This window comes from Anser anser (assembly GCF_964211835.1).
Source record: "Anser anser genome assembly, chromosome: 17".
NCBI classification, from domain to species: Eukaryota; Metazoa; Chordata; class Aves; order Anseriformes; family Anatidae; genus Anser; species Anser anser.
This window is the reverse complement of record NC_139738.1, coordinates 6742060-6766903: the sequence shown is the minus strand read 5'-3', so window position 1 is coordinate 6766903 and position 24844 is coordinate 6742060. Positions and strand designations below refer to the sequence as shown.

Sequence of the window (24844 nt, the reverse complement as noted above, 5' to 3'; positions counted from 1 at the left end):
AAGAAGTAAAGTGCCCGCCACAGCCAGAGAATCCATCAGGACATAAGTGCCCAGGATAGAAAGCTAAGCCAGCCCCGGAAAGGCCAGTTTAGCCAGGATTATTGCAACTGGGAAATGGCTTTAACCCGCCCCCCCACCCGCCTGGTGCCCAAACAGTGCTGGGAGAAGCAGACCCCGGGCCAGATCCTGCCCGTACCTGCACTGGGGTGGTGCTGGATTTTCTGTGCAAGTGCTCAGGACAGGATGCTGTGGCGGGTCCCCAGCAGGCAGCGAGGGCCCCCACCAGCACTTCTCCTTCTCCAGCACCCCCACCCCCCCACCCGAGCCGTGCTCCCAGCAGAGTTTTTTTTTTTTTTTTTTTTTTTTTTTGCAGTGAGTTCAGCCCCACAGCTGGGGCTTCTGTGCTTTGAGAAACGTCTGTGTACATAACATCAAATTTCAGTAAAACAGCTCCCAACCCATAGAAAAATGTATTTACAGCCGGGAAAGCCTTCAGAGCCCCCAAGTCTGCTCACCCTCCCTCGCACATCTGCATCACTGCACCCACCTCAGCCTCTCAGACCAGCTCCATGTGTCTTTGGAAGCTGTTGCTCCATACCAGGGAAGCTTACCAAAAAAGATGCTCCTGTGGGGGACAGAGGAGAGACGAGGAGGAAAGGCCAACCTCCCTGGCACCTGGCTTACCAGCCGGGCAGTGCTGGAGATCCTGCCAGCCCTGCCTGACACGGCTGAGCAGAGCCTCTTTCTCCAGCCACAGGGCTGTGTGGCTGCAGCTGGAAATATTGCTCGGGACCCCCACTCTGCAGATGACTTGGCAGCCCCAGGTATAGGCGGGTAGCATGGGTTTCTCTAGGGTAATAGAAGAACAAAGTTTGGCAGAAATCCCTCTGGCCCCCAACCACATGAGATGGGAACAAACTCTCCCACCCTGCTGGGTGCAGGTCTGGGGGAGGCCAGAGGAGCTGGCAGTTCTGCCGGGGAGAAACCTGAGCTTGTGGCCCTAGAAAGCATGTCTGGGCTGCCCCGGGATGCTTGTGCTGTTATCCAGAGAAGAGCAGTGCTGGTGTGCTCATGAGGTGGAGAGTCTCCTGTGGGACCTGAGATTTCCTGAGGCTCCAGAGAGCAGACCCTGGCCACCTCTTTCCCCGTGTGAGGAAAGGGCCAAAGTATCCTCCGCACAGAGCCCGCCGGCAGTTCCTAGCGCTGTCAGCCTGTACCCCGTCCCCTGCCCTCCTGGGCTTAGTGGAGGTGGACCACGAAGCCACCTGCAGACTGGTGCAGTTCAGGAGGAGCACGCAGGGACAAGGATCAGGGCTCTCTCTGCCACGTGGCAGCCTGCAGGGCCCTCCTCAGCTCAGAGCTCCGCCAAACTCCCCACGTGTCCGATCCACGGGAGCTGGAGCCCGTGACAAGCCCAGTCCTGCTGGTCCTGGTATTGCTGCTGTGAGTGCTGCCCCTCCCTCTGCAGGTGCCGCTGGGGCCATCCCGCCGTGTGAAGGGGTTGCCACCTGTCTAGCACAGCTGTGCGGGGACCCCCAGCCCCACAGGGACACAGCAGAGGATGGAGAGAGGAAGGACCTGTCTCTAGCCTGCTTGGAAGTCTGCTCCCCGCTTCAGATGGGGGAAGGAGGCAGCAGGATTGTCGAGGTAACTGGAAAGCCGTATTTCCACTGAAGCTCAAATCAGAGATGCTGGAGGAGTTCCAGATCCTGGTCTGGTGCCCCCCTTTTTCCTGCTCACCACCCTGCTGCCCCCAGGTCAGGGTAAGTGTTAAGGAATGTCCGATGTGGGTCTGCGAAGCCGGTGATCAGAGATGCCTCCTGGGGCCATTTGTGTTCAGCAGCTGGGACCGCATGGCCTGGATACTGCTCAGGATCTTCTTCTGGTGGCCCATCATGGTGATGCCCAGACTCCGAATGTCCCTGGAGAATAAGGACACAGTCAGACAATCCATGGGATGGCCTCATGCCCACAGAGACACAGCTCCTCCCTGCATGCACACCCCACGGACCAGCCCAGGACCCCTCTCCTGGCTCTTCTCCATTTGCCCCTCAGCACAAGGCTGCCTGGGGCCCGTGACGTGCTCCACAGGGAAGGAGAGGCTGTCATTCCCCCTGGCACAGTCTCCTGACAGGGCCGCTGTGACAGCCGGGGGGGGAGCAGGAGCAAGGGGCACCGCTCGTGACAGGCTAGTAGGTGACAAGATCGATGCTCTGAAATTGGATTCAGTTTTAGTGAGATGCCCTTAGATAATCCAGTCAGAAAGACAGGCAGATGATGAGCCTTCTGCAGGCAAAAGCTTCCCTGGTGTGTGGGAGAAACAAGGATCTGTGTCCGTTCAGTGCCACGGCGAAGGCCCCTGGTACAGCCCCCGATCAATGCACATGACAGCCCTCTGCCTGCATCTCTCCATCTTCCCTTTCACCTCCTCCTGCTTTACCCATCCCAGCTCAACCAACGCTTTCACTGTCACATCCTTTCTGAGTCATGGCAGCTACTGCTTTTGGCAAGGAGCAACTCTCCTCAGAGCTAGAAGAGGTTTTTTCCAGCCCTGGTGTGAGAGCTAACACCAGAGGATGGTGAACGTAAGCCCAGGATGTATTTGCCATCTCTTCTGGTACCACTTGTGGCATCAGCTACCTCAAAGAACCCCTAGAGAGGTGCCGGAGCAAGCTCTTTACAAGAGGAGGAGGATGGACGGTGGGACAAGCCTTTCTCAACACCCCTTAACCCAGCCTTGATCTCTAGGGAGCAATTTCTGCCTCTCTTGCACTCCTGTTCCATGCACACAGGAGCCCTGGGCCCAGCGACCCAGCACATGGTGATGCTGGAAGCTCTCCTGTAGCTCCCTGCTTTTTCATTTCTCTCTGCTGTGAGTGAGAAAGGTGGCAAGAAAGAGGCAGGGGGAGGACTGTGTTTACTAGGAAGAGGATTTCCAAAGCATCCAGGCTGAGGCTATGGCCTTCCAGTCACACTGAGGCCCTGGGTCCTCCCTGCCCAGCTGCAACGAGCAGGCAGCCAGTGCACAGAGGTCTGAGCTCCCATCATTGCCCTGGAATCCCACACCCTATGAGTAGAGAAGCTGAGAGTATGGCCCTGCCGTTCCGACCCAGACATGCCTTTGGTGGAGGAGACAAAGGTGAGAAGAGCAGGGAGACCAAAATAGTGTATCTGACCCTACTTTGAGCAAGCAGTTGGACTAGATGAACTCCTGAAGTGCCTTACAATCTGAATTACTTCCTTCTAATTATTATTATTATTAATAGTAATAATTTATATTTATATATATAAAGTACCTGTCACCATATTGATAAACATTCTTTGGAACCACTCTATGACAACCGTGGAGCTCCATCACAGAGCTGCCATGGAGCGCCAGAGGTGGCCAGGTTCTCACACACCCTCTCGGAACAACTCCCACATCTCTGCTCAAAGGTCACTGCTGCCGTGGACATCATCCCAGGACTCAGCATTAACCTGGTACAGGTTATGTACCAGGTTACGTATGTTAATGTTGGTACTCACTCGATGTTCATTCGCATCACCATGCCCAGGGAGGAGTACCCTGCCATGGCAAAGTTGTCCCGGTAGTGCCCCAGCCGGATGGAGTCCAGCCAGTCCTCGACAGTCAGGCAGCCAGAGAAGTCGCGGAGACCCCTGTCGAAGGGTGTTTGGGTGAACCTGAGAGCGGGACAGAAGTGATTAATTATCCCAGGAGCTCAGATGGAGATGGTGGTCCTAGGTGTTCCACCTCAGAGAGGGGAGGACTTGGAGAGCCCTCGCTGTGAAGGTAGGCACGCTGCTACATGGGCAGTGCTGCACGTGCTTGGCTCAGCCCCGTTGTTGGGACGCTTCGGTGGGTGCAAGGCAGCAAAATGCAGGACGTTTACCACCACCCACTGCAACCAGTGGTCACAGGGCAAGCCACTGTTGCTAGAACTGGACCGAAATATCCCTTTTTTGTGGCAACCCACACGCTCTGCTTGCTGTCAGCTGTGGCTTGATGGGGTCTACCCCTGCTCGTCACGGCGAGCCCTTACCGGTTCACCGTGGCTGTACACTTGAGGCTGTCGGGGTTGCGGATGAGCTTGTCCAGGACGCCGACGATCTGGGAGAAGCGGGGCCGCTCGCTGCGCTCCTTCTGCCAGCAGTCCAGCATGAGCTGGTGCAGGGCCGTGGGACAGCCCATGGGGGCGGGCAGGCGGTAGCCTTCCTCCACCGAATTAATGACCTGGAAGGAAGCCATGGCGCTGGAGCGGAGCTGCTCTCCTGCCCAGCTCTGAGCACCCTAGACTGCTACGCACAGGGGAGATCCCCGGTGCATGAGCTGTTAAGGCCATCAGAAGGGGAAGCAGGGAGGTGTACACAAGATTCATGCTAAATGACAATTTTTATTGCCGGTGAGCTGCGTGCGGACTCTGCGGAAAGCTGAAAGCAGGCTGGACACCACACACATACAAGAAATCACTGCTCTGAGAGCAGATTTATTAAGTGGTCCAACAGGCCTAAAGTATTGCAGCTTGCCTCCAGCAGATAAGTCATGAGGGCTTCATTCACATTCAGTTATTCTACAGCCAGGGCTTGCCACTGCTCAGCAAAGCTGGGAGAAACCCCACTCAAAGGGCCTGTGCAGACGACGTTGTGCAAGTCACTGCAGCCACCATCTGTCACCAAAGCCACTTTCTATTATAGGAAAAACACCACAGAGAGGGGGGATTCCCAGGACTCAAGAGCAGGGAGAAAGCAGGCAGGTTTATGGCACCCATAGGCAAAATAAAGGAGTCCTATGGTTCTGCAGAGTCAAAAGCATCCATTCTCTGCCTCCTTTTGGAAATTTTGCACCCAGTTTTTAGTCAGGCAATAACCTACATTTTACTTTAGTTTTTATGCTATCCTTGATATAAGAGTGGCCCCCAACGGCACTGCCGATCCCATAGCCTACTGCTGGGTGCCACAAGTCTGGGGCTCTTGGAAGCCACGTGTGGGCAGCAGGTGTGGGAGGAACCGGCGGGTCAATGCGGTGGGGTGGCAGCGATCCTCAGGAAGCCCTGACCCCTAGCAGGCAATGGGTAAGATGGCACAACGTACGCTGAAGCTCTCCAGCTAGCAGAAAGGCTTGCACAGAGCAGCAGGCTGGGGTGGGAGACCCGCCGTGCACAACCAGACACAGCCAGGAGCCACCGCGCGGCAAGACGAGAGGCAACAACAGGCAACACACCGATGCCCCCACTAAGGGGACAGGCACGTTGTGCACAGCCCAGCGGGGATGTGAGGAGAGGCAGGGGCTGCTCTGTGGGTCCCTTTTCCCTGGCACCCCCGCTAGGCTGGCTCGGGACGGGGCAGGAGGCGAGGCAGGCCTCACGTCCACTCACGTCCCGGTTGGTCATGTTCCAGTAGGGGCGTTCGCCGTAGGCCAGCACCTCCCACATGACGATGCCGTAGCTCCACACGTCGCTGGCCGAGGAGAACTTGCGGTAGGCGATGGCCTCCGGAGCCGTCCAGCGGATGGGGATCTTGCCCCCCTGCAACAGCAAGCAAGGAACGCGTCATTTCGATAGCTCCCGTGGGAGGGAGGAGGGGAGTGCTGGGCCTTGCTGCTTTGGGGCAGGGATCAGCATCAGGGCCAGGGCAGACACCACACTGCGTTTCTGTGTCAGATGGCTCCTGGCGATCCAAGCTGTGATGGCCAGCTCTCATTACGGGCAGAGGATCGCACATCGTGATGCTCCAGGGCTGGCTGCATCCTGCACGCTTCACTGTGCACTGTTCCCTTTTTGCCCCCAACCTATTGGGTTGTTTCCACCTTTTGGAGCACTAGCACGAAGCTTTCGTTTCGCTGGGATGCACCTCTGCCTGGAAAACACGGGCAGCTCCCTCGGCCCTGCACTGCTGGGTCCTCTCCTGATCTCAGGCTGCCCCAGCAGAACTGGGATCCAGAACAGCTACGCTGGATGGGCAGTGGGCATCTTCTGGAAAGCACTGAGGAGGCCATCAGCACAAGGTAACCCTAAAGCTGTACTGGAAGGATGGCTTCAAGGAATCTCCAGTGGAGGAAGGAAAAAGCTGTACTATTTTACAAGGTCTTCTTTGAAATGTCATGCGTGATGCTGGCCCTCGGTGCCCAAGAGAGGAGAAATCAGTGGTGAGGTGGAGCAAAGGGCTACCAGAGCACAAAGGACACGGAGCTGACCCTAGGCACAGGCAGAGAGCCTGACTCATTTAGTGCAGAAAGGAGGGAGAGTCATGGCATGTGTCTGTTACTGATTTGGCAGACGAGTGCTGAAGAGAACTTGTTGAATTAAAGGCTGACTATGATAACAACAACAATAACAACAACAAAAACTAAAAAAAAAAAGTAATAAATGGGCTAAGAATACATCTAAATTGAAATCGTGGTTGCTGGCAATCTGAACAGAAAAGATGCAAAAACATCCTTATTTTAAGGATATCCCAAATGGCGCCTTGCCAGAGTGCTTGTATTCCCGATCCTGTCACTTCATGTTAGTGGTTCATTTTTATCTGGGCTATGCAACAGGTAAGAGCTACCAGCTCTGGTGGGTTTCACCACGCCTGGATGCCTCAAAGCCTCTGCTTGTGACATGCACAGTGGTAGCTCCATACTCTACTGACCTCTCTGCTTGCATTCATGCTGGATACATTAAGACAGCATCTCTAGAAACTGGGCAGGATTGGAAAGGATCAGCATGTAGGTCAATACGTGTGCTCTGGTCACTAAGGTCACCCTCCTGGTCCTCTACAGTCCCTGCCACACCATTTCCAGAAATTCCTTTTTAATGTGGGAAAGCTCAGAGACTGCCTTGGTGGGTGGCAGGCCAGGCTATCTGTGTGAAGATGGCCTGCTCTGAGGTCAGGAAGCCCTAGCCGATCTTGGGCCCCTTCTTGCCTTTCCGCCAGGCTGAATCCTGAAATGAAGGTTCTCCTGAAGGAGTGGTCTCCAGGCTGAGTCACTGTGCACCCACCTCTCAGACCTGCAACCACGTTAGGCCACGCTTTGCAGTGCCACGAGCCAGCCCAAACCAACCTGAAGCTCTTTCTGCCTGTCTAGTCCTGGTCTTTCTGAAAAGTGATGCTCAGACTCCACAGCTGCCTCTCCAAACTGACCCACATCAGGGAAGTCTATCTGCCAAAGGACTGCCTTGGGAGAACGCTAATTTATTTCACGTCCAGAGAAAAGCAAGAAGAACATGTTCCCTCAATGAATTTCATTTTCCCTCTTGTGACCTCCACTAGAGGAGCACATCAAGCTCCAGTGCTGTCAGGCTGGCCAGAGAGTCTTAAAATAGGTTCACAGACAAACGTGTCCTACATTAAAACAAAATCATCTAGGCTGCAAAGCCAAGTACTTGCAAGTCAAAAAGCTCAAGAATTTTCACTCCCGTCCTTTCCACACCCCTGAATGAGGCAGTGTCACTTGGAGGAGCTGTCACATGGAGAGTGTGACCATGCTACTGAAGACTATCAAAGCGATTGACCTGTGGTTGAAGGAGTGGATGGAGCTACAGTCTAGGGATGGACTCCAGCAGGGACATGGGAGCATCCCATGGAATGGTCCTTGCATGCCAATGGGAGCTGCTGGCTGGGGAGTTTTGATAACTTCCCTGTTCTCCTACCCTGCTTCTCTTTGTTCACTGCACACTTCGGTTGTGGGATGTCTCTTTATGAAGGAGAGTGTTCTCATATAATGCTTTGAAGGTCAGAAACGCTTTGGGTTCACGTCCAGGTAGCAGTGGTGAGGTGACCGTCTCCATTCCTGCACTGCCTACCTTGACTTGGGTGTCTAACTTTTGCACCCTCACTGGACTGGGGCAATCACCACCTGTAAAGCTCAGCAAAAAAAAAAAAAAAAAAAAGGAGTTTTAACACTAAGAGCCACGCACCGTGGTGGTATATGCAGCGTCAGGGTCATCCTCGAGGATGCGTGAGAGGCCGAAGTCAGACACCTTGCAGACCAGGTTGCTGTTCACCAGGATGTTGCGGGCAGCCAGGTCCCGGTGCACGTAGCCCAGGTCAGACAGGTACCTCATGCCTGCTCCGATGCCACGCAACATGCCCACCAGCTGGATGATGGTGAACTGCCCATCGTGTTTCTGGAGAGGAAGTAACACAGAGACTATTCATTTTTTTATTTTTTTTTCCTTCCCCAGCAGTCCCGTTGACACTGCTATCATTAAACTAACTCCTGAGTAGCTCTTATCTTTGGCGTAGCACCTCCTCTAACTCCAGAGCCTCTGTCTTGGCCCAAAGTCCGTGCTCCCAGCACCTCTGCGTGCTGCTTGGGCAGGTGTCCCTGCCTTTGCAGGGAGCCAGCCGCAGTGCCCTGGGGCCAGTTGGAGAGGGGAAGGCCCTGGGGCCTGCTGGAGAGGGGAAAGCCCAGTGCCCGCTGCTCTCACACAGGGGCCATGGTGGTCACAGGGCTGAGGAGTGTGAACTAACCTCATCTTCATTCTTGCAGCCCAGAGGGATGTGCAATGAATACAAATACAAGAGAGCACTTTACCCTGAGAAAGGCGTCTAGCGAGCCGTTCTCCATGTATTCAGTAACAATCATGACCAATTTGCCTGCAGAAGACAAGGGAGGTCAAGTTAATAGACAAGTCACCTTCCTCTGAGAAGCCCGGTGCCAGGCTTTACTGGGAGCGACATTAATTCAGGCCGGTGGGTCACCTGCAGCCCTGTAGGGTGGTCTCACCACGCAGGAAGGGCATGGTGGTGGAGACGTGGCCAAAACCCCAACTCTTACCCCTCCCTCCAGGCACTATTAATGTGGCTAGGTCAGCTTTCTTATCCCACTGAAATTTGCATGCCATTAACATAAAGCTCTGCATCACAATGTGCCTTTTTGAAGGAAGGATCCAAATTATTATTCAATACAGGCAGCCTTTAAAACAAACGCTAATAGGTAGGACTTCTCCTAATCCAATAACCCTGTCCTGGGGCACCGGGGAGCACTGCGCAGCAAGGTGGGTAAGGGCTGCATGGGAAGCTTGTCCTGTAACAGGAGGTGACAGGAGTGGTCTTGATTCATCTCATTAAGCCCCCTCCCTAGGACCGCCGAGATGCTGCCAGAGGTTTGGGCTGCAGCCAGGAACAAGCGGTTCATTTCTCTAATGGGGTTCAAAGGGGAAGGAGGAAAAGCAGCAGGGCTGCCGGGGACAGCCTGTCTCCCTCTGAAGATGTTAATGGGGAATGCCAATCAGGAGAGAAAGCTTCCCGGCACGAAGCATGGCCCAAGCCTGAAACCTTCAGCCTCACGTCAGATCAGGAACAAGCTACCTACAATTTAGATATAACTCCTGGGAAGGAGTTGGCAAAGAGACAGGGTTGCACAGGGCTCCCAGCCCCTGCAGACCCCTAAGCTGCTCCCTGCCAGCCCTGTGCACTGTGCTGAAGGAGCCACGTTTTCCTCAATCCCCCCTGCAGACCCCGGGAACAGGAAATCTCCTCACTGCCCTGGGGGCTCTGGTGCTGTCAGCAGGAGGGGGTGGGCTGCAGGGGACCCCGGGATAAATGACAAGAGATTACCCAGGGCAGCTGAAGGATGGGGTGTGTGCCCAAAGAGGCCCCTGACCCCCATCCCCACGGTGCCCCCAGGGAGATAAGCCCCCAGTTGTGCCCCACCAAGGGACCCCGTCCCCACCAGCCACCTACTCCTGGTGACCACCCCTTCCAGGTGGATGACGTTGGGGTGGTCAAACTGCGCCATGATGCTGGCCTCGCTCAGGAAGTCCTGTCTCTGCTTCTCCGTGTAGCCTGCCTTCAGAGCCTTGATGGCCACGGAAATCTCCCTCTTCCCCGGCAGTTTCAGGCGGCCGTAGCACACCTCTCCAGACTCCCCTGCAAGGCAAGCGTAGGTGAGGGCATGGTGCTCAGCTCCTTGCACGGACCCTCCAGCACCACAGATCACCCGGTCTGCCCCCGTATGCCTGCAGCGTGCTCCAGCCATTGAAGACGTATAACAGCAGGGATGCCTACTGCTACAAGCAGTCAGGCTTCCTATTGCTCGTCTGCTTGGCTGGCCCTGCGCCGTCCCTCAGCACACGGGGTGAGCCTCCACCAGCCCCTGGGGCACTGCTGGTGAAGCTCTAGCTCTGGATCTGTCCTGTTCTTCCTTGCAAGCCCCTGTTCCTAGGCAAAAACCCATTTTGTTCTGAAAATTTACCACTCTGCTTGCTATTTTGCTCGTGTCTTGTCACCCCAGATGCTTGCTCCGAGGTTTGAGAGCAGGGTGGCCGCGTTTGAGCACCCACGCGGGACAGGGTGAGCCATCTGCTGGTGTCAGGCTGAGCCGTTGGTGCCACGCCGGCTGAGCAGCTCCCGCCTGCGCCAAGCTGACGCAGGAGAGTTTATTTCATGCACTAAAAAAAACCATCCTACTCACGGTTCTCATCTCAGGGAAATAAGGAGCAGATGAAGCCCTGATTGAGCATTGTTACAGAACCCTGCAGCCTGCTGTGGTCCCAGCGGGCTGCGGAGATGTCCCTGCCTCCCAGCAAATTGCCCAAGCAGATGGGATGCAGAGAGGCAGCCTGGGCTGGGGACTCACCAGACCCAATGACTTTCTCAATCTTGATCCGGGAAGCCTCGATTTCACGGGTGAACTCATGCACGGCTTGGCAGGGGTCCTCATACGTGTGGGGGTCCACGTAGAACTTCGACTCGGGGAATTTCACTGTCAGGTTTCAAAGGGAAGAGAGGAGACAAGCTCTTCCACACAGCTCCGCCGTGAGGTGGGTGCCCAGGAGCTGGGCGTTGGACAGGCAGGGGCAGAACTCCTTGGGGTGAGACGCTAGGGATCCCCAAGGGAACCCGAGGCACTTCTTGGCATGGCAATATCCTTAGAGCACTCCAGGATTGGCCATCCAGATCTCCTCCATATGATTCACACCCCCATCAACTCCTTCGTGACCCCTCATGTGGGATTGTGGTGAATTTCCCACTCTTCTGGCCTGCTGATGACTTAGATGAACCTGCTACAACCCCATTACGAGTGCACCCCTGGGATCAGAGCCCCAGTTCAGCTCTCTTAGACACATCCCCAGAAGCCGGAGTGGACAAAATCCTTCTCCCTGGAAACCACAGCAGTGCTGGGGAAAATGGTCCAGGTCCTTGCCCATTCAGGGGGCTGAGGTCCTTTGCACCCCAGGGGCAGGAGGAGGAGCAGGGATGGTCCTACCTTGCCCATTCTGATAGTGCATCTTCTCCTCATCAGAGTCCTGGAAAGCCTTGCTGTACCCGCAGTGCCTGTCACAGAGACACAGGGGTCAGAAGGATGCTCCTGTCTCTTCCTCCCACCAGCAGCCCAAAGGCAGGGTAAAGGCAATGCATGCCAGGCCTGGAGCTAAGGCTTTGCCCTCCACCAGCTGCATCACTGCATCTTGCTGGGCTGACACTTTGGCCTGGAGCAGGGGACGTTCTGGGTGCTCCCCAAGGCTCAGCAGAGCCAAGAGCTTCAGCCCTTTTGTCTCCTCTAGGCAGTGGCGTGCGTGCTGCACATGCCTGGCTCTGTCTTGCTGAGATGTAGCAGGACAAAGTCACTCTTCAGTTTTTCTGATCAAGAAGATATCTGTCTGTTCCTGACCTACCCCCTAGCCCACCCAGTCAGCCCTGGTACTAGTACTGGTAGTGGTAATGGTATATATATATATATATATATATATATATAAAATATATATAATACATATATATATAATGGTGTATATATATCTCTCTCTATATATAGATATACACATATATATATATGTATATACACACTACTGCTAATGCTATGGCTATTATTATTGCTATTGCTATTGGTATGGCTATGGCTGTTGCTGTTCGACCTGCTGGTTTTATTAGAATTAGAATGGGGATAGTTCGGTTGGAAAGGATCTACAAAGGTCATTGAGTCCACCTGCCTGACCACTTCAGGGTTAACCAAAAGTTAAAGCATATTAGCATTAAATGCCTCTTGAACACTGACAAGCATGGAACAACAGGCAGGATGACTCTGAATGAAGTCTCTTGGCTGAGCCCTGACCTATGGCTGCTCTGGCCAAAAATTAGAAGAGAAAGGCTGTGCCCAAGCTCTCTGGTCCCTCCTGTCCCACTCGGTGACAGGTTGCACAGACGTACAAACAACACTTACCTCTTCTTGCAGATCAGGACCACCAGCAATGCGACCAGGCCAGTGATGAGTGTCAGGCAGATCCAGACAATTGTCATTGTGTCGTACCGGAGAGAGACTGGAAGAAATAGGGTAGGAAGTGGGGAAAGCTCCGCTGGGCTCAGAGACTCCCCTACCCCACCAGGGTCACAATGTTCAATAACAAAGCACCGTCACCTATCCAACACCAGCTTTGGGTCTCTCCCAGTCTACAGGGCCCATTTACAGACAGGGAAACCGAGCACAGGTCTGGGGCAGCCATGGTGATGCAGCAAGCCAGCACGGAGAAGAGTCTGGGCCCTCAGGACCTCCCCAGATCATCTCTGCCCTGTATGTTCTTCCTCCTCTTTCTAACGTATAAGCACATCTCTGGAGGGCTACCTCCAGCAAGACAGCTGCACGCACTCACCTGGTTTCCCCGTCTCCACCTCCACGGTCTGGCTGAACCTCCCACAGCCAGCAGAGGTGCGGGCCCGGACCTGGAAAACGTAGCGGGTCGCGGGCTTGAGCCCCGAGATGGTGGCAGTGGTGTCCTTGGATTTTAGGGTCGAATAGCTCTGCATTTCCTTGTCCTGTGGAAAAGCGACACTGAGAACCTCGCTGCATCAGCACAGCATAACCGTAGGAAGGGAAAAAACTCTTCGAAAATAGTTCTTTTCTCACGGCTGCCTGATAGCAGCAGGGAATATTTGCACCCAGCCTAAATCTGCCCCACCAGGGCTGATGTGCAGCCACGAACTCGGCTTTACCTTCTCGTAGTACTTGATCTCGTACTCCAGGATGATGCCGTTGGGCTGGTCCGGCTCTTGCCACAGCAGGGTGACGCTGTTCTGGCCTGCGCTCTCGTGGCGGACCGCCACCACCTGGGACGGGGCTGGGGACACAAAGACAGGGCATGGGCATGGCAGCAGGGAGACAGAGCCCCGTGCAGGCCCCTGGAAATGGTTTAAAACACATTTCTGCTTTAATTAAAGCCACTGTGGCGATGCCCAAGGGACCATGAAGCAAGGTCCTGGCCCAGCTGGGCTGGATCATCGCGCAGTATTTCCTGGGGAAAGAGCATTTCTCAGTAAGGGATTTGCAAAGATGAAATGTGCACGAGAGAGGCTCTTCCCCACAAAGGCTGTTGTCACCTGCCGGGGGCTGGCACTGGTGTGAGCCGAGAGCAGAGCAGGAACTGCTGCTTGGCCTTTTGGGAGAGGACAGAAGGCTGCAGGGACAATCTGAGGGATTCATGCTCCACTTTGTGTTCCTGTCAATGAACAAGTGTGCTCCGTGCCCCCTGTCTCCTGCAGAAAGGGATCCTCCACCAGTGGCTGCAGGCTGAAGTGGAGGGAAAGGGGTCTGAAAAAGGATACCACGAACCAGAGAAGATAAGGGTGGCCTCGGGCAGCAGCTTTGGGGAGGTAGCTCCCCAAAGCTACCTCCATCTGCAGAGGGAACAGGAGTCACCCCTCGCATCTCCCGGGGGACCCATGCTCTCCACCAAGCCCTGCCTGAGGGCAGGCTGGTGCTGCCCCTGCTCACAGCTGGCTCTGGAGGTACCACTTGGGGCAACGCCGGAGCAACATCGGCATCACCCACATGTGCAAATCCTCTGGGATGGGGGGTGTCTGCTCCTCCTACCTGCCTGGTTTGTTGTGATGTTGGCGACCGCAGCCCTCCTGGCCTCCAGGCTGAGGTCCGACACTCCGTTGACGGCCTCCACCCAGAAGGAGTAGTTGGTGTGTGCCAGGAGGTTGGTGACGGTCAGCACGCCCTGCACCAGGCTCATCTGCTGGGGCACGAAGCGGGTGCCGCTGCCGCAGGCCTCGCACTGCCCCACGTCCCCCCCGCAGCGCCGGCAGAGCACGTTGTACGTGATGTCGCTGCGCCCACCCTTGTCCAGCGGCGGTCCCCACTCCAGCGTCACCGAGGTGCCGTTCACGCTGGAGACCAGGTTCACGGGAGCCGAGGGGGGACCTGGAAAGGAAGCAGAGGTTTGGGCAGAGAGGGGGATGCCCAAGCGCGTTGGGGCTGGCAGAGCAGGGTCCTGGGGAAAATGGGATGGACAGAGGAGGTTCGGTTCCTGGTCAGCGTGTTCTGTGATTCCTAACGGTGCTGCCAAGAGGGGGAAGTGCTCCAAGGAGAAGACAGCAAAGACACGGGTGGGTCTCAGGGTGAATTGCCGTGTAGGACCAGACCGGGAAGCGAGGTGCTCTGAGTCAGGATGCCAAGTACCAGGCAGAGGAGAGCTGAGGGTTTGTTCTGGGGCGAGCAGGGAGCAATGGGGATGGGGGAAGCCTTGTGGGGAAGAACAAAGGTGTCAGGGGGCTGGTGGGTGGAGAGCAGGAACTGCTCTTCTAAAGGGAAGGGTGAACTCCACGGGAGGTCAGCAGTCTTGGGTGGACATCTTGGGACCCTAGGGAAACTGAAGTCAGACGTTGCTGACCTGCCTTTCACCTTCAGCTAGCAGCCCCAAACCTCTCTGCCCTCCTGGATGAACTGCATAGAGTGCAAATCCTCCTGGGATGCTTTTGTCCCTTTTTTAATAACACTGGGCCCCTAATGCAGACAGCTGGGCTGAAACTAGGTGCCAAGTCCTCGTGCCAACATCCACCCATAGCAAGGGAAAGCGCAGCAACGCTCGTGCTCCCCTGGGACCACCCTGGGCATTTCTGCAAATGGAAGCAGCCAGCAAGAGGCTGGCTGGTGCACTAGCAGGTGAGCTTGGTGGCAGAGCTCAGATCTCGCCCTGCTCCAGTGCAGGATGCAGCCCCAGGAGGGGTGCAGATACTGGCCAGTGATATTTGGGGACCGGCAGGACGAGGATGAGCCAGAGGACGGTGAGGGAGCTCTGCCTGGGAGGTTTCAACTCATGCAACACGGGGGTTGAAAGGCTGCTGCAACGCCTTGGGCAGCTTGCTCAGAGCTGAAGGTGCACGCTGGGCCAGCCAGGGAGCGTTAGACGTGTGTGAAGACACGACGATGTGTCCGAAGACAAGACAACGTGTCTTCAGGAGCCGCGACAGCTGGGGGTACTTACGGGTGCAGGCGGCCGAGGGGGGGTCCTGCACGGCCCGGTAGAAGCTGCTGTCGCAGCGGCACACGCGGGCTGCCCGGCTCTCCGAGTGGCTGTGCAAGGGGCACTTCGCACACAGCTGGTCCCCGGGAGCTGACTTGTAAAATCCCAGCTGGCAGGCTGCAGAGGAGGGAAGGGGCGATGGTCAGGGGCACGTGCCTGGATGAGAAGCAGCCCACGGCTCGGCGAATCTCGGCAGCACAGAGCTGAACCCCGCTCTCTGCCCCATCCCAGCCCCTCTCCCTGGTGCCCAGGTGAGTTCCCCTCCAGCTGCCCAGCTGGAAACTGGGCTCTGTGAAATCTGCTTTGGTCTCTCCCCCCAGGCTGTATGTGCTGCCATCCCAGTACCTGTTCCCCACTGTTTCACAGGCAGACACGGGTGCCTCTGATTTTGTGAGCTGCCTGCGAAGCTTGATGTACTCTCCTTGTAGCTGTGCCTGCTGCCCAGATCTCTCCCAGCTGCAGCTTCTGGGCCACCGCCTGGCTCTGGGGAGGGAGTGCTTCAAAGCTCAAACTGGTAGCACTGGAAATCACACTGTTACCCCTCCTGAGCACTATCATTTATGGGGCAAACTACATTCCTCACTTCACAGTGCTTTCCATACACATGCTGGGTGTGTTTAGGTGCCCAAGGACATCCACATGGGTGGTTTCAGGACTTAAGATCTCCGTACCTGGTACATGGCCCTCTGCGTGCCCCTGCTTTGCTGCTATACAAAGCAACGTGTTTCCTTGCTCAGCACAAGGAAGCACACCTTCTCTCGTTTCACTTTGCAGCAAACTGACTTTGCATGCACACTGCCTGCTCTCTGCAGAGGGACAGCAAGGCCAGCTGAGCCAGGCTGAGCTTTTTCTGGTCACACAGCCCACCTTCGGCTGCTCTGCCCCTGCCTGGTGCTGGTGGCTGCGCAGTGGGATCGTGTGCTCATCCCACACCAGGGCTGCCATCAGTATCCTATCTCATTAGGAAAGCTGATTAGCTCAGCAGTGACAAGTATCACGGCAGGTATCTGTCTGGTGTGGAAGGATCCTTCCTCTCCAGAAGATGTCAGTTCCAAACAGGCTTTCTCTGAGTCTCCATATTTATCAAGCATTTGTAGGACCAGTTCCAGTGTTTCAAGCATTATTCCGGACCCTGAATCATTTCTCTTTTCTCCTACTGAGGTAGTAATACATTCATTTTCCCGTCCTTACCCCCAGTGGCCAGCTCTGCATACACCCTCAATTTTTGCTTCCAAGCATGTAGAAGTGTTTTGTTTGCAATCCAGCATCCCTGGTGGTCTGGGTCCCTCGGTGCTGTCCATTTGTTCTGCTCCTAGGTGCTGATTTGTCTTCTTATTAATAACCCTCCTTTTCTTGCCACAGATCTCCCTAGAATGATTGCTGCCAACATATTTCACATATCACATGCTGCATAATAATGCAATAGCCTCTTTATAACTGAGCTACTTCCAGCAGTGGTAGCTGAAGACAATGCTCCAGACATATGCAAGCCTAGCTGGTCCCTCTTCAGACTCTGTCCTCAGCTTGTGAAGCACTTTTGTATTGAACACTGCTTCAAAGGCAAGGGAGCAATTTTGGCAAGATGTCCCAGGAAGGCACTCTCTTCCAATAGCTTTCAAAGGCATCAGAGAGGACAGAAAAACAGGGAGGCAGAGCCGGGAGAGGAGCTGTGCTGTCCCAGCCAGCCACACCAAGGACAGGCCAGGCAGCTTGCCAGGCTCTGGTGCTGACTGCTCTTCGTGATGCCATGCACCGAGAGAGCCGGGGACTCTCTGCCCTTACTCCCCAAGAGCCTCTTGGTTTTGGGCACTGAGATGGGGTGTAAGGCAGAGATGGGGGTTGTTACACCCTCTTCTCAGCTGCAGACAAATTCATGGGGTAGCCAGCTGGCAAAAAAAAAAAAAAAAAAAAAAAAAAATCTCTAAGAAGTAAAAGTTTCCAGTTCCTCTGCATGGGAAAGGATGAAAACACAGCATGAGCACAGCCTACCAAACAGGAACGGGGATAGCCCGACAGCCCATGCAGCGTGCACGCCAGGATTTGCCTTCTTCAACTCCCTGTGTGAGCTTGCCCTGCAAACCACCATCATCTCTACCCAGGTGGCAACCTGTAGCCAGGGACTCTTGATTCAAGAGACAGTGAAGCGGTTCCCCCCGACAATATTTAATTAGAGGCAGAGAAATGAGTGCTATATCAGGTACGGAGAGATGGGCCAGGAGGAAAAACGGGAACGTGAAGCACAGCAGATTTGCACCAAGCAATTGTAATCACTTAGCATTTAATGCTGTAAAGAAACATTAATTGCCTGTAGCAATAATTCACAATTATTTTAAATGCACCCAGGAGGAAAATTAACATAAATGACAAATTACAGGTGAATTTGTGCACCAGTGCAGGGCTGTTGGCAGCCACCTCCCAGCACCCGGACAGCACAAGCATGCAAGAAGGCTGGAGAGAGACGGGTCACACACCTCCGTGTGTGTGAGCACTTGCTGTGCATGGAAGCAAGACACTTGGGAGGCCTTTCACAAGCACGGGAGATGGGACACCAGCTTGGTGCCCATGTGCTAGGGCTCAGTTTCGAACAAGCTACAAGCTCACCTCAGGAATATGCACAAAGAATTAAATCCCTACAGCACCCAATGGCAAGCCTATCCTACTCTGGACTGAGCTCTCCCCTGCTAGGCCAATGACACATGGAAGACCAGGCCCTTCTGGGTTTGCTCTGGGAAGAGCAAACCGACAGAGAAATGGCCAGGAAGAAAAAGTCAGCCAAAGAAATCAGGTCTAAAATCTGCAGAGCTCCATGGTTACAGCGCACGCTGCACCCACGGACATCTGCAGCCACCCACCAGGGAGGTGCAGAAGTGCCGTCCCGCTGCCTTTACCACCACCAAGTTCTGCCACCTGTCACAAGTGTCCTTCCAGGAGCTGTGCAGAAGGTGAGGAATTCTTTTATATATATATATATATATTTTATGAAGTTAATACCCTTTCCCCATGCCTGGGGATCACAGGCAAACAGCCGTGTCCTCTCCTTGCAGAACGCTGAACCTGGGCTTGGCGGTGTGCGACTCCAGCCCTCTGCCCCAGGGGTGGGTCCCCTCTCACCATCCCAGCCTGCTGAAGTTAGTGCCACGGGGCTTACACCGATCCCCCCGCTGCACAACACATCTTCCCCGTTATTCCCAGCTCGCTGACAGGCTCCAGAGCAGCAGGCTTGTCTCAGGAACAGCAAGTGTGGGCACAGCTCTGCCAGCCATCTGCGGTTCGGTCCGTTTGTTTCCCTCCCTCTCCATCCTCTGGGGACAGGACAACATCTGCTGATAAACTGGCAGGGCCGGGGAGATGATAGATGGACCTGTCGAGGAGACACTAGCGGGGAATGAGCCACTCTTCGCAGCCTGAGCAGCAGCATGGGACAAGCCCCCTGTGTGTGCCTGGTGGGACCACCGAGGGCTCCTTGAAGGGCACCCTCCATCCCCAGAGGCCAGACAAAGTGGCCGGGACTGAGCTGGGCAGGATCAGGGCTCCACACCGCCCCGGCACCCAGGGTTGTAGGAAACCCAGCCTGAAGTGCTCTGGGAGCCTGGAAAAGGGCATGAAAGCAGGACCCTGCTGCGTCCAGGCATGCAATAAGGACCTACAACGCATTTCGGGTTGTGCCTGCAGGTCTTGTTAACTGCCTTACTACTTGAGATGCACTGCGCCCAGGTTTCACCGATTTAATCTTATCCTTTGGCATTGCTGGGAAGAGATAAAGATGGAAATAAAGGTGTCATTGCCACTGTGACAGGCAGAGACAGGCACCGGTCCCAGAGCCCTCCAGGCTGCAGGAGCAGCTAACACAGAAAATCCCATCTCCTTTCAATCCGGTTTCAGCACGATGCTTGCAATCTCAGCTCCTGCATGACACAGACGTTGAAACAGAGGCATATTACTCACAGCCACGTCTTAAAAACAGGCATCTGCCTCATTGCCCCCAGCTTGCAACCCTACACCCCTCCCTGTGCCACTTCACATCCACTCCACACAGCTGAGCTTGTCTCACATCACCCCGGAGTCCGCCTCACATTACCCCTACCCCTTCTCCCCACAATTCAAACCACGTCACACTCTATGCCCCAAAATGTTTTGGAGAGAGAAACGAGGGGAAACTTCCCCCTTGAAGACTTTGAAGTCAGTGCTGCTGAAGGCACAGCTGCCTCTGCCCTGCTCTCCTTCTCCACATTACAAATAAATAAATAAATAAGTGCCGGAAATGTCCAAATCCCAACGTGCTGAGAGTGCTGCTCTGCTGCCTAGTGCAGACACTGTGCAGCCTTGCGTAGGTGAGACAGCCTGGCTTATCTTGGAGCTGAAGGCTTTTTTATGAAGTTTATCTGGGGAAATGCTACAGCTCGCAGTAGTAATATGGAAGCAAGAGGCCCAATGCTAGAATTAGAAAAAGGAAAAAAAAAAAAAGCTCTTTACAAAACTCAGTCTTGTTGGAGGGTTTTAGACAGAACTACTCAAGGTTTCTGAAAAAAATGCAGTTTTCATCAGACCAAAAACAAACCCGGAGAACTCTGTTCAGGAGGAGTGGAGCCGAATGCAGATGAAGGTACTGAAGGTAACCCTGCATCCCTGCTGCAAGTCTTTGGGGAGTAAAGATGCATAAATGAAGAAAGGGCATACAAAACATCAAGAACTTAATCCCAGACCCTGCAGTTTTGGAGGGTGGAAGCCCTCTCAGCATACATATATATATATGGTTACAGATATATACAAGAGGCTGAGGTTTAAAAAAGGCCCAGCACTCCAGCAGATGCAAGTGAAAAGCAGCTTGTGGCACCACGGGGCCAGCACAGCCCTCACCCCCGCACAGCTGAGCACCAGCAGCTTTTTGGATCCCTTTCTCCTTCACCGGGATGTGGTATCAGTAGCATCTTGTTTTCAGGAAGGGGAAGAAGACATCACACAAGAAGTGTTGACATGGGTAGGATCTGGATCTCAAGTCAAATGCAGAACACATTTTTTGGCATGGTCCTGCTGCTCTGTGGGAAGAAAGAGCATCTTGCCAGAGCAAGAGCTGGAAGTGAATTTAAGGTCCCCAGCCTCCCATTGCATTGTTCCATCTCCAGTTTAAGTATTGGTGCAAATAGCAAGGGCTTTCCTGCAAATTGTTGGTTTCTAAACTCCCCAGTGGCTTTCCAGGCATCTGTGTGTTGGTAATCCAGAATAAAAACACCTGGTGATGACCTGAGTCTGGACAAGTTCTGCAGAAGAATTCAAACCAAAACCACACGTTCCAAACCTGGTGAAGGTTTTTCAGTGCTGCCAGACCCATCTATCACAGTCCAGCTGCCCTTTGGTGGTTTTTTATGAGAACTACAGAGACCAACCAAGCACAAATTAAATTTGTTCCATTACCATCAATACCCTGAACTCCAGCCTAGCATCACTCTCACCCTTCATCCGTGTCAGCAGCTAAGCACAGCAAACAGAGGAAAAGTGGCAAACTGTACAATACTCAGCCCCGGACAAAACCTATATTCTGTCTGTGGGTAAAGGACAGTTCTGCAATAATCTCCATCCTTCTCAATCCTTCCAGGAAAAATAAATAAATAAATAAAATGTTTCTGTGTTTGGGCAATTGCTTTGGTTTGTTTTCCCAGTAAGTTTCTTGTCCTACACCCTGCTTTCTCCAACATGCTTGCTGGGCTGCATTAGCCATGCCACACAGCCCAGTGGATCTGGGGTCCAAACAAAGTCATTAGCAGCCAGGTGTGAGAATATAAACTGGAATCCTGGTACAAGAAAATTGTGAACACAAGGACCCATCAGCGCTTGTGGAAGGGGCCAAGAGCACCTGAGCCAGCAATTTGAGAGTGTTGGGATTATCCCCAAAAATACATCAGGGTGGCCCTGGCTTTTTCTACATATTAATCTTGGAAATTACCAAGGATGGAGATCCTGCCACCTCTCCAGTGACCTGTCCTAGGGCATAATCCACTGGAGGAAGAAGTTTTTCCTAAAGTCCAGCCCAAATCTTGCAAGCGATTTGTAGCTCTGACACATCTTCTTTGCAGTCTGTTCCCATATGAAAACTGATAGCTGGAATCCAAACAGTCCTACCTTACTTAAGTGGTTTGGAAAACAAGATACCCTTTACTTATTTTTTTAATTATTATTGGTTTATTAAATATATGGGTCTTTGCATAGGATAAACAGAAGGTGATATAATCTTACCATATGCCATTGCCTGTATTTTTAACAAAGCAGCTGACTGGTTTACAAACCAACAATACAAATGCTGTGAATCGCTAAGTTCCTTTGATTTTCTTGCCTGGCATCACTGAAAGGATGTTTGCATAACTCTCATAGCATGTCTTCAAAACTGCTACAGCTCCTGCAAAGAAAAGTGTATTTTGGATCACTCACAGCAGAAGCCCCCTGAGGTAGGCACCCAGGGCATTGGTGCAGCTAACCCCAGGTATGACAGCCTGATAATCTGCCAGCAGGCACAGGAGGCTGAGCAGGCATCAGTGAGGTGCAACACAGCCACGGAGCCTGCAGCTCAGAGCTGGCATCCCTGTGCTGGGACTTGCAGGGAAAGTCTCCTTGAAAACCACACTGACTTTCAAAGAAACATGAAACGTATCTGAGTATGTTTGTCTGGAGCTGCAGTTACAGGGTATTTTTGACACACATTTATCTGTCGCCATGGTATATGGTACGTATGTGGTCCAGTGCAAAACAGGCTGATAACGGGCACCCTGACATCCCAGGTTTGATCTCTGCTGACTGACAGAGGCACGCGTGACCCCCACGCACACTCCTGGGGGCCTCATGCAGTGCAGAGCCAGGAAAACAGAGTTTTGCTTGGAGTCAGCCCAGCAACACCAGCGTCCTGTTTCCAACAGAGCAGCCTGCATCGGCGGTTTCACATAGAGACAAGACATAAGGAGCCCGTGGTTGCTGTGTGATGCTCTTACATGGGCAGGAAAAAATCACTGTTGGAGAAAGCAAAGAGAAGCCTGGGGCTCTGCCACACAGTGTACCTCTGAGTTAGAAAGGGAGAAGGAGTCTGGGGAGAGAAGGTAATGGAGCACGGTGGGCTCCCTTAACCTAGTGTAGCCTTCCTCCTCCCTGTGGCCTTGCCCAGAAGGAAGGGAGCACAGGCTGTGGTCTTCTTAGGCAGGCACCCAGGGAAGAGGAGGCATCCCCAGCCGCAGCGCACTGTATGACCTGGGTGCATGCAGGAGGCATCCCCTCTCCTGCAGTGCGGCTCTGCTCCCCCTCTGCCCTGCCAGCTGGGCAGGGTGACGCCTCCTCCCTGCTGACTTCCTTCGTAAAAGTCCATGGACGCACAACTGTATTCGCGAGGACATAATCACCACGCTGGGTATTTTCTCCTCTTAATTAGCAATGCTGTGGTGCTTTAATTGCTCGATTAAAGTCGCCCACGAGAAAGGTTTAAGGTACATTAGATTTGCTGATTGGTTCGTCAGCATGAATTACACCAACTGGAAACAATTAAGTGGCTTCCAGATCGTTAACAAGACTCTCTAGATCCATTTCCACTGGACATGTGCTGCAAGAGGCAGAAAAGATCCCAGCAGCAGAGGGGTTTGTCCAGGAGGGGCCAACTGCCCCTCTCACATCCCCGTCTCTTCTTCATTTTGGGTACTGGAGGTGTAAGAGTCCTAGCAGTGACAGTCTCCCTCACATCTCCTGGTCTGGAGCACACGGGCTGCATCTTTTCAGCTCAAGCAGAGCTGGATAAAGTCTACCCCAAGACCAGAGACTGATTCAGCCACACACATCAGAGCCCCATTCAGTAGCTGCTCTTGCTCAGTTCTGGCAGTCCTGGTGCACAAATGGGCTGATGGAGCAGCAGATGATGATTGTTGCTCCCTCATCAGTGTTTTCCAGCCAAAGGCAGCACTCAGATGAAGGCCCTGAGCACCACAGAGGGCAAGGAGTCAGAGCAATCAGGACACCCTGAGGCTAAGACGCCTGGACCCAGATTTTAAACAAAGGTGTCTGAACAGTGAGTCTAGCTCCAAAACCCATGGTCATACCACAGAGATGCACGCCTGCCTCTCGGACTCTTGAGGGCTCCTCTCCTCGTCCCCATCCATCCAAAGGACGAGGTGCACGTGTCCTGGCTCTCAGCCATACAGCAGTTTGAGGAGATGGGTTTCCTCCCTCCCGGAGAAGCAGAACCGGTGTTAAAGTGCTTGCTCCCTTTTCTCATTTCACTGATTGCACTGACCTTATTGAAATGTGTCTCTGTTTGCTCTGTACAGCAGCTGTGTATAAATACAGTGAATTATTCTAATTGTCTTCTTACCTGGTAAATGGCTGGGACAGACCCTTTTCACTTAGGCTATTATTTATTCTGCTATCTAGGTAGAGTAGTTGCTGTTCGCTGTGTGTATGAGATACTACCGTGCCTTGCTGTGGACCAAGACATTTAAAAGAGGAAAGAGCAGCACATCTGAGGCTGCCTGTGGACAATGAGGGGTGGGGGGGACAAAGTCTTTTGGGGCCTTGAAACTGGAGGGGGAAAGTAAGTGTGTGGCAGGGCTGTGGTGCCCTGGGATGGAGACCTGGAGGGGTTTCATCCTTGGGGTGGCCATGGCAGAAGATGCCATGGGACTAGAAGCCAAGTGTTTTAGGAGCTGGCAGAGCCCAAGAAAGGCTGGGCTGGAAACTGGATAAATACAAAGGGTCAGAGATCCCAGCCACCACACACCAGGACAAAGAAAGGGGCAATCCAAGGTGACAACCTAGAGAAAGGAGATGAGAGGCAGGGAAGTTTGCTGATTCCTGTGCATCCTCCACCACGCTCATCTTCACCCCATCCTTCCCAGCTCTGTGGCACAGCCTTCTTTCTCTTTTAAAGGGCTGCGAACAGCTCTGGCCATGATCTGGTTTCCTGAGCTGTCTTCCATCACTCTGGCAGGTCCTTAGAAAAATGAATGTTAAAAAGGAGGGGGAGAAACCTCCACTGTTCAAACATCTTTAGCTTTGACAAATAAGGCATCTGGCTGTGAAAGGCAAAAGGAAATTAATTTGGAATCACATTTTAAACACTACCATAAAGGCAAAGTATCTACTCTTTAATTTTCCCCCCCAAGCAAAAAATGAATTTCCTTGATATTTATAGAAAGATTATTAGGGCCACAAGGAGTGATTTATATCATCTCATCCCAGTGACGGAAAATGAAAAATTACTGGGGACGACAGCCACTGGAATCCTGCTTTTGTTCGCCTGACAATTAAAACGGCTAATTTCCAACTCCTACAGATCCTCTTGGGTTATAAATCATACCAGAAAGGCACTTTTCACCATGAAAAATGAACTCTGCCCCAATCAAGCATGAGAAGCTAAGATCAGAGATTTGCATCTGTTTGCTTTCATGTGTAAATATGTATACACTCTTGCTCCAGAGCCACCCAGCAAAGGAGATGGTAGGAAGGAGGTTCTGCCCCTGCTCACCTGATGCTGGCCCATCAGACCCCCTGTGCTAGGAGATGCTGAGGATAAATGGGACAGGGAAGGCAGGAGAAGAGATGATAGTGAGGTCAGGGAAAGGCTGGAGACACTTCTGTCCTGTTTCTGACTC

General features: G+C 53.4%; 1 protein-coding gene across 1 annotated transcript in view; it reads right to left on the bottom strand.

Moving 5' to 3' along the window:
• Nucleotides 1-546: 546 nt before the first annotated feature.
• EPHA8 (EPH receptor A8) overlaps nt 547-24844 on the bottom strand; it is a 49892-nt gene continuing 25594 nt past the window's right edge. The window contains exons 4-17 of the mRNA XM_083802645.1: nt 15189-15344; nt 13790-14125; nt 12913-13037; nt 12573-12735; nt 12146-12242; nt 11195-11262; nt 10565-10690; nt 9670-9855; nt 8519-8580; nt 7899-8108; nt 5373-5522; nt 4041-4231; nt 3526-3681; nt 547-1922 (exon numbers count right to left, since the gene is read on the bottom strand). Of these exons, the coding sequence (XP_083658771.1) occupies nt 1808-1922; nt 3526-3681; nt 4041-4231; nt 5373-5522; nt 7899-8108; nt 8519-8580; nt 9670-9855; nt 10565-10690; nt 11195-11262; nt 12146-12242; nt 12573-12735; nt 12913-13037; nt 13790-14125; nt 15189-15344 (2141 nt within the window). The 3' untranslated portion in view covers nt 547-1807. The remainder of the gene's footprint in view (nt 1923-3525; nt 3682-4040; nt 4232-5372; nt 5523-7898; nt 8109-8518; nt 8581-9669; nt 9856-10564; nt 10691-11194; nt 11263-12145; nt 12243-12572; nt 12736-12912; nt 13038-13789; nt 14126-15188; nt 15345-24844) is intronic.